Source organism: Staurois parvus, unplaced genomic scaffold (assembly GCF_062004578.1).
Source record: "Staurois parvus isolate SC_StPar_1 unplaced genomic scaffold, SC_StPar_1.0 ptg000258l, whole genome shotgun sequence".
Lineage (NCBI taxonomy): Eukaryota > Metazoa > Chordata > Amphibia > Anura > Ranidae > Staurois > Staurois parvus.
The window spans coordinates 5951131-5967351 of NW_028318054.1; the positions used below are offsets into that span (position 1 = coordinate 5951131).

A 16221-nucleotide genomic window follows, 5' to 3' on the forward strand; every position below is an offset into this window, starting at 1 on the left:
ATGGGAGGCTGTTCTTTCTTCCTACATGTTGATGTGGAGTTGTGAAGAAATTTCTGGGGGTGATCCTGTATTATCATCCTTGTCATTGCTTTAGCCAGCTCTTTGCTGCCATCTAGAGCCCATTTATAGACCATGCTTGTTTGACCTATGATATTATATAGGTCCTTATTTGAGGTGAGTGGCCATCCTATTGTTAGGTGGAGGGGCGCTTATTTCTTTTTGCGGTGGAACACTATCAGTTGAAGTTGTGGAGAACAATTATTCATTCAAGCACATCATTTATCGTTTTTAGTACTTTAACACAAGGACTTCATATTTACACTTAGACATTTATTTGATATATGTTATTTATTATTGTGAATTTCATCTATGCTATGAGTTAGCGCAACACTATTTATATGATTTTGTACTCCCTAAATTTACAGTCAGGTCCATAAATATTGGGACATGGACACAATTCTAACATTTTTGGCTCTATACACCACCACAATGGATTTGAAATGAAACAAGATGTGCTTTAACTGCAGACTGTCAGCTTTAATTTGAGGGTATTTACATTCAAATCAGGTGAACGGTGTAGGAATTACAACAGTTTGCATATGTGCCTCCCACTTTTTAAGGGACCAAAAGTAATGGGACAGATTAATAATCATAAATCAAACTTTCACTTTTTAATACTTGGTTGCAAATCCTTTGCAGTCAATTACAGCCTGAAGTCTGGAACGCATAGACATCACCAGACGCTGGGTTTCATCCCTGGTGATGCTCTACCAGGCCTCTACTGCAACTGTCTTCAGTTCCTGCTTGTTCTTGGGGCATTTTCCCTTCAGTTTTGTCTTCAGCAAGTGAAATGCATGCTCAATCGGATTCAGGGCAGGTGATTGACTTGGCCATTGCATAACATTCCACTTCTTTCCCTTAACCACTTGCCCTCCTGAGGATTTACCCCCCTTAATGACCAGGCCTCTTTTTGCTACTCGGCGCTGCACTAATTCAACTGATAATTGCATGGTCATGCAATGCTGCACCCAAAAGAAATTGACGTCCTTTTTTTCCACACAAATAGAGCTTTCTTTTGATGGAATTTGATCACCTGTGCGCTTTTTATTTTTCACGCTATAAGCAAAAAAAAAAAAAATGTTGAAGAAAAACGATATATTTTACTTTCAGCTATAAAAAATATATAGTAAACTCAAAGTTAGTTATAAATTTAGGCCAAAATGTATTCTGCTACATGTTTTTGGTAAAAAAAAAAATCCCAATAAGTGTATATTGATTGCTTTGTGTGAAAGTTATAGCATCTACAAACTATGGTATAGATCAGGGGTGGGCAAACTTTTTGACTTGAGGGCCGCAATGGGTTCATATATTGGACCCGGGGGCCGGACCAAGAGTAGATGAATGGTGTGTATGTGTCATCCATAGTAAGTATAGTAATATTCCCCCATAGTAAGCATAGTAATTCATCCCCCATATAGTAATTCATCCCCCATAGTAATTCATCCCCCATATAGTAATTCATCCCCCATAGTAATTCATCCCCCATATAGTAATTCATCCCCCATATAGTAATTCATCCCCCATAGTAATTCATTCCCCATATTAAGTCCCCAAGTCCCCCCTGTGTCAATTTACTTACCTTTGCTCCGCGCGTTCCTCTCGCCGTGTTCCCGCGCCGTTCTGGTCTTCAGGGCGGACTGGGAGAGGAGCCTAGCTCCCCTCACATTCGTCACGCTGCCCCGCCTACACACATCCTGACAGCCATCCTGACAGTATCACGCTCCGCGGGCCGGATTAAAAAGGTCCGCCGGGCCGTATACAGTCCGCGGGCCGTAGTTTGCCCATTGCTGGTATAGATACTGCAATTTACGCCATTTTTTTGCTATACAGCGCTGCGCTAGTTTAACGGACAATTGCGCGGTCATGCAATACGGTACATAAATTAAATTTACTTCCTTTTTTTCCCCACAAATTGAGCTTTCTTTTGGTGGTATTTGATCGCCTGTGCGTTTTTTATTTTTTGCGCTATAAAAAAAAAAAAGGCTGACAATTTTGAGGAAAAAAAACAATATTTTTTTGCTATAAAACATGTCCAGTAAAAAAAAAAAAAAAAAATTTAGTCATAAATTTCTGCCAAAATGTACTCTGCGACATGTCTTTGCTAAAAAAAAAAACCCAATACGTGTAAATTAATTGGTTTACGTGAAAGTTATAGAGTTTACAAATGGCAGGAAAGATACTGGGATTTTTAATTTTTTTTTATACTAATAATGGCGGCGATCAGCGACTTATGGCGGGACTGCGGGACTACGGCGGACATTCTGACACTGGGGGGGGGGGGGGGGGGAAACTGACTTGGGGTCACTGACATCCCCAGTGACACCAATACAGTGATCAGTGCAAAAAAAAAAAAAAACAACACTGACACTGTACTAATGGCACTGGGGAGGAAGGGGTTAACTTTATTATTCACTGAAAGGGTTAACTGTGTGAGGGGAGTGTTTTACTAGGGGGCGAGAGGGGAGGTGTACTGCACGGAGACACACTGATCCGGACAGATAAACTCTTCTGTCCTGATCAGAGTGTCAGGAGCTGTCAGGGAACTACTGCTACTGCAGCTGTGCTCTGTCAGTGATTGCTGCTAATCACCGGGACATAGCCGGTAACGACCGGCTGTGACCCGGCGAATGACATCCGCGGCCACGATTGGCGGGACAGGTAGGGCGATGGCATGTCTCGGGCGCACCCCCTACCTGTTTTGAAAACACACGCTTTAAAACGTGGTTTTGCCCAGCCATGCCGCCCTGCCAACGTATTTATACAGTGGCTGGGCGGCATGTGGTTAAAAAACTCTTTGGTTGCTTTTGCAGTATGCTTTGGGTCATTGTCCATCTGCACTGTGAAGCGGCGTCCAATGAGTTCTGAATCATTTAGCTTTATTGATACTAGCTGATAGACCATTCATGATCTGAAGTACACTGGTTTCAGAATTTAAACATACTAATTTTATGTCATGTTTATGATGGATTTCAATGAGATAATTTTTTTAACCATATTGGTTTTATTTATGCGTTTGACGTATTTTATGCATCATTTTGCCTTTATCTGTATTCCCATGAGATACGAGTCATTTGTATTTATATTGCTATAGTGATTCAATGACCCCAATGTCACCAAATGAGGAGTGGTTTATATCGATATCCAGAATTTCTCTTTTAATAATGAAATAAGCAATTTTTAAATATTTTTTTATGATTGAATAAGCTATTTCTATTACAATGGGGCATTAATTATGTTCCATGTGTAATTATAGCAGTATCTCTTGCCCTATATTGGTTCCCAGATTGAAGGATCTTGTTTCCAATAAGATTACTGCCATAACATTACTTGTTCCCAATAAGATTATTGTTCCCAATAAGATTACTGTCAAGCTTGCATTTTGTATGTCCATATAATCAGACTATATGGAACAATACTTTTTGGGCTTCTAAAAGATGGCCGCCGTCGGCACCAATGCGCATGCGCGCACGTTTGATGGCCGTCGCGATCGCCAATGCGCATGCGCGAACCATAGCAACGGCACTGTCGCATTGCGGTGCACATTGGCGCCTTTTTTCACTATTTAAACACTACACCTACCATTGGCACAGTCCCCTCTGATGATGTGTATTAACACGATACGCGTTAGGGAAGTGCCAATCTCTGTATCTCTTGTACATGTACCTCTGGTCTGGCCGTTCACGAGCAGCTGTACCTTTTATTCCTGTAACTCTGAAGGTCCTGTAGCTGGGGGCTGTGCATAGCAAGATCACATCTGCAAGTGACATCCCTGGATCCATGAGACATCTCCTCCACGGATGGATGACATCTAGTGGTCGCCCTATAGATGACACCCGCTTGTTCCATTAATACAGTGGCTGGATACATCTTCTGCACGGACGGATGACATCTAGTGGTGGCCCTACAGATGACATCCCCTTGTTCCAGTGATACAGTGGCTGAGTACCAGGGGCAGGTCTTAAATGCCCCATGCGCTATTTATGTGCTATCTGGTTAGTGCATTATTTGACTATTCTTATCACCACGAAAGTCACTATTTATGGTTTTTGGCATATCAGAGACTGTATGCACACTTCACCTCAGCACTTCTGATGAACTCCTGCTGGCATTTTACTAATCCACTGACATCAAGTCATATATGTTTTATCATATATTTATTTAAAGTCACCATTTGTGTAGCGCTGCACTTTTATTCTTTATCATTTACTGTGGAGGTTCCCGAGGTGCCTTTTTTGTTGCCAGCAGCTACCATATTTCATAATTTATACACTGCGCTCGATTTTGTATATATAAGTTTTAGATAATATTGCCCGAAACACTTCAGAATTCATCCTGCTGCTTTTGTCAGCAGTCACATCATCAATAAATACAAGAGAACCAGTTCCATTGGCAGCCATACATGCCCACGCCATGACACTACCACCACCATGCTTCACTGATGAGGTGGTATGCTTAGGATCATGAGCAGTTCCTTTCCTTCTCCATACTCTTCTCTTCCCATCACTCTGGTACAAGTTGATCATGGTCTCATCTGTCCATAGGATGTTGTTCCAGAACTGTGAAGGCTTTTTTAGATGTCGTTTGGCAAACTCTAATCTGGCCTTCCTGTTTTTGAGGCTCAACAATGGTTTACATCTTGTGGGGAACCCTCTGTATTCACTCTGGTGAAGTCTTCTCTTGATTGTTGACTTTGACACACATACACCTACCTCCTGGAGAGTGTTCTTGATCTGGCCAACTGTTGTGAAGGGTATTTTCTTCACCAGGGAAAGAATTCTTCGGTCATCTACCACAGTTGTTTTCCGTGGTCTTCCGGGTCTTTTGGTGTTGCTGAGCTCACCAGTGCGTTCCTTCTTTTTAAGGATGTTCCAAACAGTTCTTTTGGCCACGCCTAATGTTTTTGCTATCTCTCTGATGGGTTTGTTTTGTTTTTTCAGCCTAATGATGGCTTGCTTCACTGATAGTGACAGCTCTTTGGATCTCATCTTGAGAGTTGACAGCAACAGATTCCAAATGCAAATAGCACACTTGAAATGAACTCTGGACCTTTTACCTGCTCATTGTAATTGGGATAATGAGGGAATAACACACACCTGGCCATGGAACAGCTGAGAAGCCAATTTTCCCATTACTTTTGGTCCCTTAACAAGTGGGAGGCACATATGCAAACTTTTGTAATTCCTACACCGTTCACCTGATTTGGATGTAAATACCCTCAAATTAAAGCTGACAGTCTGCAGTTAAAGCACATCTTGTTTGTTTCATTTCAAATCCATTGTGGTGGTGTATAGAGCCAAAAATGTTAGAATTGTGTCCATGTCCCAATATTTATGGACCTGACTGTATCTCTTGCGCCACTCTCCTCAATAGATCCCCAAATCCTTTTATGTTCAACTAAATAAAATATTTTCCTCCTTTCTGTGGTGCCCGCAAAACCACGTTACAAGTTAACTACTTTAATGTGTCCATCTCTCCAGGTGGGGGGGTCGGCTCTGCCAGACTGCCATAAATACTACTTAGCCATGCAATTGGTGACAGCTCACTGGTGGTTACAATCGGAGATAACTAATGCTAGCACAATGCTGGAGACTGCGGTTCTGGGTTCCCTAGAGGCCCTACAATTCATACTCTTTGGTGGCCAAAGGCTCTGTACCCCCTCTATGGAAATGACAATTAAGGCCTGAAACCTGGGGCTTCAGTTAGAAACCCGTGACCCTTCAACGTTATCCCCTCGTACACCCCTCTGGAATAACCCTTCTTTACACCATTTCTATGTTTTGCCTGATCCACAAATTTGGGCAAAACATAACCTCAGGTCTATCACCCATACAGTGAACAATGGGAAGATGATGTCTTTTATCTCCCTGCGATCTGCTTATAATGTCCCTTCACATTGCTCAAATAGAAATATGCAACTTGCACACACCTTTGACAGCCAATTTTCTCATAGGACTATACAGTTAGAATGTTGAGATCTGGGAGGTCCTCCTCTGCTCTTATTCTCTTATAAAAACCAGCTTCCATGCTTTACACACATCTTGTAAAGATAGCACTACCTGACTTACTTAGCCTTAGACTAATGTGGTTATTGGATATCCCAGATATGGATGACAAGGACTGGACAGACAAGTGGGATGTGCCTTTCAAACAATTAGTCTCACTTAGGGACCGGCTCATACAGTTAAAGATCCTCCATAGGGCCTACTTCATGCCACATAACATTTCCTCAACATGCTGGCATTGAGATTGGGTTGAAGGGGACTTTTGACACATTTTCTGAACGTGCCCAGCTATCCAGTTGTCCTGGGATTCTGTGGTCAGCACCATCAGTAAACTTGTGCAGATCCCCATCACGCAGACAAAAAACACTGTTGGGACTGCTGCTCTTTTATGAAGGCACTTACTCTTCATTGGAAGAAGCCCACGGCTCCCACAATTGGATACTGGAAACAACTGGTGAACTCTCAATTACCACCTTACAAAACCGCTTATGCAAACAGAGGATGCCCTCGGAAGTTTGACAGAATATGGGCCAGATGGTTGGAGGATGCCAGCACTGATGATCTCTTTATTTTGATGAGACTGGGGATGGGGTAGAGCTTCATTGTTTATTACTAAATTGTATTCTGTGCATAGTGGGACCTGATGCTATATATTTTGACTGGGTTTCCACCGACTGGACGAGAGTCAGCACACACACACACACCTTTTCAAGTTGGCTATTGTTTTTGTATTTTTATTTTGTTCTGGACAGCTGCACCTGCATGTGCTAAGCTTCTAGGCCTCCTGTTTCTGAAGCTTTGCAGAAATAAATAAAACATTGTCAAAAAAAAAACAAAAAAACAAACACACACAACAACACTTACCAACTTCCATGTCTCCTTGCTGAATATGCAGTTTAGCACATCCCAGCACAGCTACCCTTCTCACATAGGAAGCTTTGTCTCTTAGACCATTGTGAACAGGCTGCTGTATGTATTCCTGAATGCCAGGCATTCTAGAGATAAAAATTAAATTGAATATGTTAATACAATTAGCTTACTTTACCTATTAATTGCTGTGTGTATCACAGCTCACATTTGGTCACTAATAATTCCTACAATTATTGTGATTTTCTTTCCTGCCTTAAAGCCATAGTACACTGTAAAAAAAAAATAAATACATAAAAAAATAAAAAAAGTTTTTCTCCTGCAAGGCAATGTCATAATGTGGTAGTAAGCATCGTATACTAGCACATTATTATATGTGAAACTCGCCTTAAAACGAAGCCCTCCAGCGGCATGTTGTCACTGCTGACAGGGCTTCCATCTTCTCTCGGTTCCTCTGGGTTCGTAGGCTCCAGTGGCTTAAATGGCCGAGCCGCCATGACATCACTCCCACGCATACGCATGGGAGTCTCTTCTTATGGCACACATGCCCATGCCATTTCTTCAGAGCTCATGGTCCGGTGCTCTACACAGGTAAATACCTCCTAAACAGTGCACGTTTAGGAGACATTTACAGTGCCTACAGATAAGCCTCATTATAAGCTTCCCTATAGGTACAAGTGTAAAAACAGACTTTACTACCACTTTAACTGGTATCTGGAGCGACCATACTATTTAGCCAGTAGTATCCCTCTAATTTTATCAGCCCAGTACAAGCTTTGTTCAACAGTATTAACCCCTTGGCGCCGGCACCTCCTGGCCTTTTAGGGGTTCATAAGCAAGGAGGCGGGGCGGGTTTAGGGTCATGTGACCGGCGTGATGGTCACATGATCGGGAAAGGTCCCGATCAAAAGAGGAGATCGGGACCTTTCTGTAAGTACCAGACATGAGTGCTTGGAACGCGCAGGGTGCGCGCTCTCAGCACATATGTTCTTTTTTAATAGAACGCAAAATGTGCGGCCGCTCGGCGTCTAGGCCCAGACGCTGGGAGGCCGCACATTTGCGTTCGGGCGGCGTGAAGAAGTTAAGCACAGATGAACTTCCAACACATTTGCTTTTTATGATACAAAAGCCTACATACAATTAAAGTAGTTATAAAGGCTGAAGGTTTTTTGCCTTTATGCATTTTATGCATAAAGGTAAAAAAACCATCTGTATGGTGCTCCCCCCACAGCCACACTAATACTCAACTGAGCCTCCTCTCGATGCAGTGATGTGCATGGGAGTCTTGGCTGTCCCAGGACACTTTCTCCTCACTGGCCATTGGCTCCCACTTCTATCAATCACAGCCAGAGAGCCAATAAGGAGAGAGTTGGGGCAGGACCAAGCTGCAGCTCTGTGTCTTATGGGAACGACCATGCACCAGTGCCCACATAGCCAGCGGCTTGCTAATGCAGGCACTGGTTAAGGGAAGGAGCCAGGAGCACCAGTGGAGGGCCCAATAAGAAGAGGATCGGGGCTGCTCTGTGCACAGAGCAGGTAAGTATGACATGCACGTTTTGTGCTTGCACAGCCAGAATCTAACAAATGTCTAGCTACCAATACTGCTAAGTACGAGTAATATATAGTAAACACAAGTACCCACATTATAGTTACACATCAAGCAACAAGGTTAATGCTTTTATGGACCCATGCATTCTCTTTTTCCAGTACTGATGACATAATTACCAGAAGTACGCTAAAATGTGATCTCCAAGATTGTAAGCTCAAAAGAGCCAGGGCCCTTGACCCCCTCATGTTTTGTTTTGTTACTGTATGGTCTCATGTTCTGTCCCCCACTATAATGTACAGCGCTGAGCAAACCTTTTAGCGCCATATAAATACTGTATAATAATAATAATGTGCAGATCAGGTATCACTGATCTGAGGTTACAACTGACCTGAGGTTACACATGCTCCGTAGTGCAAGTCCTCTCACCATGGGGTTCGGGTCTGAACAGTCTTTACACAGAGTATTGATAGCAAGGAGGGCAAGGTCAGGTTCCTGAGGAGCATATGTGCACATGTACAAGTAAACTAGCTTCTTCTGTACAATATCTACAGTCGCACTGGCCTTAACCATCTCCATGAACACACTGGATACATCCACTCCCTGGGTCATGTGTCTGCAATGAAAGAAAATTTAACCAGGTCTAAAAAAACCAAAGAACACAAAAGAATTCAATTTGCATATAAATAATATAAGTAAATTTAATAATTAGAAGTAAAAATGTATTGCAAAGAATTAAAGTGGTTGTAAATCTCAGACAGGAAATATGAAAAAAGCATATATCTCACTATAGTGTGTACTCTCAGTACAGGTCACTAAGTGCCATTTCTATCAGCGGTTTGGTTGTCTGCTATCTACATGAGTCACTTCTGACAAGTATCTGAACACCAAGAGGAAAAAGGTGGTGGGGGAGGGATATCTTTAAATTAGTCAGTGCTCTCCAGTCTGCCCTTCAGGCATCCTGCCCCCCTCTCCAGTCTGCCCTTTCACTGGAGCGCCAGGCTGGAGAGGGGCGGGCACAGCTAACTCCAGATTTCAGCATGCATAATGTCAATCGTAAAGTAATGCGTAGGGCAGAGTAAAGAGACCAGGTAGTTAGGAGGGCTCTTGGGACTACCCGAAGGGGACTGTGAAACAGTATGTGAGCCCAGGGAGAGCTCACCTATCAGCAGCTGTTGGCATGAGTAGCTCCCAGACAGATACTTTTGAGATGAGCCTGATTTTAACACATTAGTGAAATATTTTTAAATAAATTCATTTTAATTGCACAGAGAGCAATATGTATGTATGTATGTTTTTTGAGTATATTGTCTGAATAAGGATCGTTGTATGGAATGGATTGGTGGTGTTCAACGTTGGTCATAGCTTTTCCTAGCTATTATAAAAGGGAGTAGGTGCTTTTAGACCTTTTGGTCCATCCACCAAGGTGAAAGTATGCTCACAGGGGTTGGTGGAGGTCACACTGAATACTGCATTTTTGCACAGGAGTGTGGAAGTAAAGATGAATTAGGATTAATGAGTAGATGATTCACAAATACTATATACACTGTGTGCACAATTATTAGGAAAGTGAGTAATTTGACCAAATCATAATTTTTATGCATATTGTCCAACTTCATGCTGTATAAACTTGAATGCATATTGGATTTAAGCATATCAGGTGATGTGTATTTGTGTAATGAGGGAGGGTGTGACCGAAGGAGATCAACACACTATATCAAGGTGTGCATAATTAGGCAGCTTCTTTTCCTCAGGTAAAATGGACCAAAAAAGAGATTTAACTGACTCTGAAAAGTCAAAAGTCTTTCAGAGGGATGTAGCACTCTTGAAATTGCTAAGATATTGGGGATATCTGATCACAGAACCATCTAACATTTCATTGCAAATACTCTCAGGGTCGCAAGAAACATGTTGAGAATACAAAATCTGCAAATGAACTGCCAAAGATTTGAGAAGAACCAAATGTGCAGCTACCAGGAATCCATTATCCTCCAGTGCTGTCATACTTCAGAACTGTAACCTAACTGGAGTGCCCAGAAGTGTTCAGTGCTCAGAGACATGTGCACACAGTGTATAATCATTAACACATACAATTTGTATTTTTGGTCAGTACACTGTGTGCACAATTATTAGGCAAGTAGTATTTTTGGGGATTATATGTACATGTAATAATTAATTTAATTATTGATCCAAAATGTTAAACCTCAAACCTGAGTATGAGGTACCTGGAGACCTGCAAAAAGGAAACATAGTAAGGGGAGAAAAAAAAATAAAGGGCGTGGATGGAATCATGGACCTGCACTCAAAAAAAAATAACCTATAAATATTTATAAATTGTATTTATAATTTGCCTGTATTATTTACGTCACATTTGCCTGCTGAAGGGACTCCTGGTGGTTCCAAAACATTGCACTTATGCTGTATAACAAATGTCTATAAAGCTGTTTTTTAAGGTGTGCAGGCAATACACCTTTTATTGGACAGTTTAAAGTGGTATATGCTAGGCCATTTTGCAGCAAAATATAAGTCTTGCAGTCATGTAGCACACTGCTTCTGGACTAGGATGCTCTCACTGTCCACCCTAAAGATGCCTGATGTCTAAAGGACTACCCTCAGGCTGAGGGGGGTGGTAGCATCAGAAGAAACCACACCAGGGAACCTGCATCTTCCCAGGGAATAGACCATCAGATGGAAATCCCCACTTTGCCTGCTTTGGAAAAGCATGAGATGGTCTTCAGGGACTGGAACTACTGGGACTAAAATCACCACTGCCCTCTCTGCAGCTAAGTATGCCACAATATACTTTTGTAGCAAGGGTGAGCGCCACACGCACAGTCCTATAGCCAAAAGCAACAATACAGGCTGGCTCCAGGTTTCCATTTTTAGATGTATTTTGTGGCAGTGTCTGGTTACAGATGTGGAAGCTGCAATCATAGTGCATATAGATCAGAAACAATTGAGTACTGTCTGTGATATATTTTTTGTTTACAAATGTTTTTATTTTTTTAAGAAATAGACCGCAAAATGGCATTACAGCGTCAAATAGAATATACAACAGAAACAAGGCACAGCTGTAGTATTCATTTCAAAAGGTACAATCATGTAGCGTAAAGAAAAAAAAAAAAGAGAGAAAAGAAATTAAGTACATGAGCAATATAGGTAGAGAGAAAGGCAGAGTTAAACAGCTACCAACAAAGTACCATATTTTTTGCTCCATAAGACGCACTTTTTTCCCCCCCAAAAAGGGGGGAAAATGTCAGTGCGTCTTATGGAGCGAATATAAAGCGGCCGGTCCGATATTTCTGCCGCCGCCATGTCAGAATACCGGGCCGGCCACTCAGCTGTTCTCTCCTGCAAGGCCTTACCTGTTCCTCGCTCCAGCGCTGCACAGTCTTCCCGCGCTGGCTTCTCTGACAGCCGGGTGCCCACTGCGCATGCGCTGCGCTTTGTGAATGGTCCAGTGTTTTCTGGGACAGAACACAGGTCCCAGAAGGCGCCGGGCCATTCACAAAGTGCAGCGCTTCTCGCGCATGCGCAGTGGGCACCCGGCTGTCACAGAAGCCGGCGCGGGAAGAAGAGGAAAAGACAACGCCGCGGAAGTGGGAGCGGGTTCCTGTCAAATTCAGGTACCCGCTCCCCCTCCCTCCCCAAAGGTCAGCAGTCTCTGGTCATCTCCTGCACTGTGCCCGCAGTCTCTGGTCACCTCCTGCACTGTGCCCGCAGTCTCTGGTCACCTCCTGCACTGTGCCCGCAGTCTCTGGTCACCTCCTGCACTGTGCCCGCAGTCTCTGGTCACCTCCTGTACTGGGTCCGCAGTCTCTGGTCACCTCCTGCACTGGGTCCGCAGTCTCTGGTCACCTCCTGCACTGTGCCCGCAGTCTCTGGTCACCTCCTGCACTGTGCCCGCAGTCTCTGGTCACCTCCTGCACTGTGCCCGCAGTCTCTGGTCACCTCCTGCACTGTGCCCGCAGTCTCTGGTCACCTCCTGCACTGTGCCCGCAGTCTCTGGTCACCTCCTGCACTGTGTCCGCAGTCTCTGGTCACCTCCTGCACTGTGTCCGCAGTCTCTGGTCATCTCCTGCACTGTGTCCGCAGTCTCTGGTCATCTCCTGTACTGTGTCCGCAGTCTCTGGTCATCTCCTGCACTGTGTCCGCAGTCTCTGGTCATCTCCTGCACTGTGTCCGCAGTCTCTGGTCATCTCCTGCACTGTGTCCGCAGTCTCTGGTCATCTCCTGCACTGTGTCCGCAGTCTCTGGTCATCTCCTGCACTGTGTCCGCAGTCTCTGGTCATTCCCTGTACTATGTCTGCAGTCCATTGGTTCAGAATATTTTTTTTTCTTGTTTTTTGCCTCTAAAACCTAGGTGCGTCTTATGGTCAGGTGAGTCTTATGGAGCAAAAAATACGGTAACTCAATCAATCAAAAACCATGAGTGGTCCTTAGTCATATAGTAAATGTCTGAGTTCTCCAAATTTCCCTGTGATATTTTTTTTTTATACAGATCCTTATCCTCACCAAACCATAAATACACTGCTGAGGATGCTACACAGCTCATTGAATTCATACTTACATACAACTACTTCGCTTTAAATAATGACATCTACCTTCAATGTATGGGTACTGCGATGGGAAGTAAATGGCACCTCAATATGCCAATTTATTTATGGCTGACCTGGAGGAAAAAATTCCTGAACAGCATGGAACATAAACCATACAGATACAATCGCTATATTGATGATATTTTCATCATATGGACAGAAGGTGAAGCAAAACTAAAACCATTTTACTCATTGATCAACACTTTTCATCCATGAATCAAACTAGCAATGGAATATTCAAACACACACGTCAACCTCCTAGACACCACAGTAAACATCAGGGAAGACAAGCTTCACACCTCAATATACAGGAAACCCACTGACAGATGCAACTACCTCCACAGTTCTTCCACCCCCAACACACAAAACGGACCATCATACACAGACAGGCTATCAGATAGCACCGAATATGTTCTGACCCGAAAGACAGAGATACACATCTCGGGACACTAGCAGTCTCCTCCCATAAGAAAGGTTACAAGGACAAAACTATCAACACCAGCATAAACACAGCCTTGAAAATCTGAAGAGAAAATCTACTCCAATACAAAGAGAAAAAAAACAAACAAACAACCGTGTACCTCTAGTAACTACATACAACCCAGCACTATAAGGAATAAGAAAAATAAAGATTTACAACTCATCATGACAGAGGATGGAACTCTGAAAGAAATAATTTCTGCAACCCTCAATACTGGCTTTTAGACAACCCCCCAACCTCAGAAAAACTAATCAGTAGGAAACTTCCTTCAATTATTACAGTATGTCACAAATAGAAGCAAACCCTGCAATAAAAAACACTACAAACTGTGCAACCAAATATATCAAAAAGTGTCAGATACTCGAAAGGGATCGTCAATATCTGCGGATCATACAGCTGCACCTCTGGTAATGTTGTGTACCTTATCCAGTTCAGAAAATGTAGCAAAGGATCTTACACTGGCGAAACAGGACAGAAGTTGCAAACAAGGATGAATTTGCACAGACATACCATGAAGGAACATAAAGAAGATGACGTCTGCACACCTGTGGGACACCATTTCGCACAACCAGGCCACACTATGAAAAACCTCAATATTTTAGATCTTAAAGAAAATTTCAAAACTATCCAGGAAAGGAAAAAACTTTTAAACTAAGAAAATATTTCTATTTGATACAAAAGATAATGGCCTTAATTTGGACATGGGATTCCTCACTCATTATCCAAATGTTTTACGACCCCCTCTGTAAGTGTTGTCTCAAAACACCCCCCCAGTCTTTGCCTTTGCTCTGTCTTATCTCTAGTCTAATCCTAGTTGTATAACCATTGCTATGTACATTTGTTTGTGTGCGTTTGTTTTTTTCTCCCCCTCAGAAATCGTTTCTTTTAACATTCTGCTAAAACGTTGTAAAGTAGTACTGCTTGGACCTTAAAGAAGGGGACATACCCCGGAAGCTTGTCCTGAAAACTGTATGTTACTGCAAAAAAAAAAAAAAAAAAAAAAAAAAAAAAAAAAAAAGCATCACGGACAGTACTCAATTGTTTCTGTCGCAAATGCACTAATACGGCTACAATCACCTCATGCATATAGATCAGAAACCTGCTCACAGTAGAAAGAGGTTGTCTATCAACTAAGGACACTAGCATAAAACGGAGGATTGTTTGGAGTTGGAGGGCTGATATGGACTGGCCTAACAACTTTGTTTGCAGTGTCCTCACTTGAAAATGGCAGCAAAAAATCCATGGTCAAGACTATTTTGGCTACACTTTTCCTGGGGATCATGGAAGTGCAGTTCGTTCTGCACTCATGTGATTCATATTCAGCCGACAGTGGCCTAAAGTACACTGTTGATTGACGTCACTCAGCTTGTCCAGGCTCAGGGAAGACCCCTAGGCTGCATTCACACTTGAGAGATTTGTAGCTTCAAGCTCCAAAAACGCTCAAAACATAAAAAAAATCTATTTTTCTCTATAGTGTCTGTTCACATGATCAGGTGTGAACAGGCACCATAGAGAACAACTGATTTTTTTTTTTTTTTTTTTTTTTTAAGTCTGAGCGTTTTTTGGAGCTGAAAGCTACAAATCGCTCAAGTGTGAATGCAGAGCAAAAGGTGGTAACCACCCAGAGGCATGGACCAGCATCTGGCTCAGCATCTCAGGAACTGCTGAGAGCCACCGGCTATCTGCTCACTGAAGATAAGAGAACCGAGCAATCAGTGGTCCTGTACTGTATGATTAAGAAAAACTAGTTACCTGAAATTCAATCATAAAAAAGTGAAATATTCTGCATAAAAAAGACATTTCTGTATTTCACAAGTACTTATTAGCAGTTTGGAAATTGTGGGAAGCAGAAATGGGTTTACTTTCATTTTTTTAACTTTTACTTCTGGAAAGTTAGAAATATAGCAATGTTAAAGAAAATTGCTGTGCGACAGTAATAAATAGTTAGCATTTTCTTACCGAATCACCTTGTGGATGACATTCCTATACCGCAGCCTGTCTGTCTGGATGTGAGGATTAGACAGTGCCCTTTTAAGGTCTTTCACTGCATCTTCTGACCCCAGGTATGGCATTGTGAAGACTTCAGAGATTCACCGCCTGGAGTTGTACTTCTGCCAAATGTAAAGTACAGTCAAGCATGTTTCAAAAGAATAAACTGAAATACAAATGAATGAAAAACCCAGATATTGGTTGTTAAAAGCTGAAGTTTAGGTATGGAAATGTTTAAATAGTTACACAAGTCCAGCTTGTATGTGCCATACTAGGTTCCCCCTAAAAGCCTGACATCACTGTAATAGGTACCACTACTACAGTGATCGCCACTAGCTTCTGGGTCCTGTGCTGAGCGACTGCCCTACCATATTATGAACACAGGAGGTCGATTGCTTGGCAAAGGCACCAATCAAAGAACACTTTACATTTGCTCAATGAATGCAATGTGTTATCTCATTGGATGAAGCAGAGATGCAGGGAGGTAATGTCACAATCTCTACCTAGTCCAAACAACAAACATTTTGCATTCATTAAGAAAATGCAGATTTCTCCGAAAGGTGCATGTGCCGAGTGAGTGGCCTCCTGTGTTCAGTATGCAGCAGGACAGCTGCTCAGCACAGGACCCTGAAGCTAGTGGCATTCACTTTAGTATTGTGACTACTACAGTGATTTCCT

The 16221-nt window shown here is 42.6% G+C and overlaps 1 protein-coding gene across 2 annotated transcripts in view; it reads right to left on the minus strand.

The window, feature by feature from the left end:
- Window positions 1–16221, minus strand: part of AP4B1 (adaptor related protein complex 4 subunit beta 1) — a 61301-nt gene that overhangs the window by 40646 nt on the left and 4434 nt on the right. For both annotated transcript variants that reach the window (XM_089681074.1, XM_089681075.1), the window contains exons 2-4: window positions 15514–15665; window positions 8867–9091; window positions 6927–7057 (exon numbers count right to left, since the gene is read on the minus strand). In XM_089681074.1, coding sequence (XP_089537200.1) covers window positions 6927–7057; window positions 8867–9091; window positions 15514–15626 — 469 coding nt within the window. In that variant the 5' untranslated portion in view covers window positions 15627–15665. The remainder of the gene's footprint in view (window positions 1–6926; window positions 7058–8866; window positions 9092–15513; window positions 15666–16221) is intronic.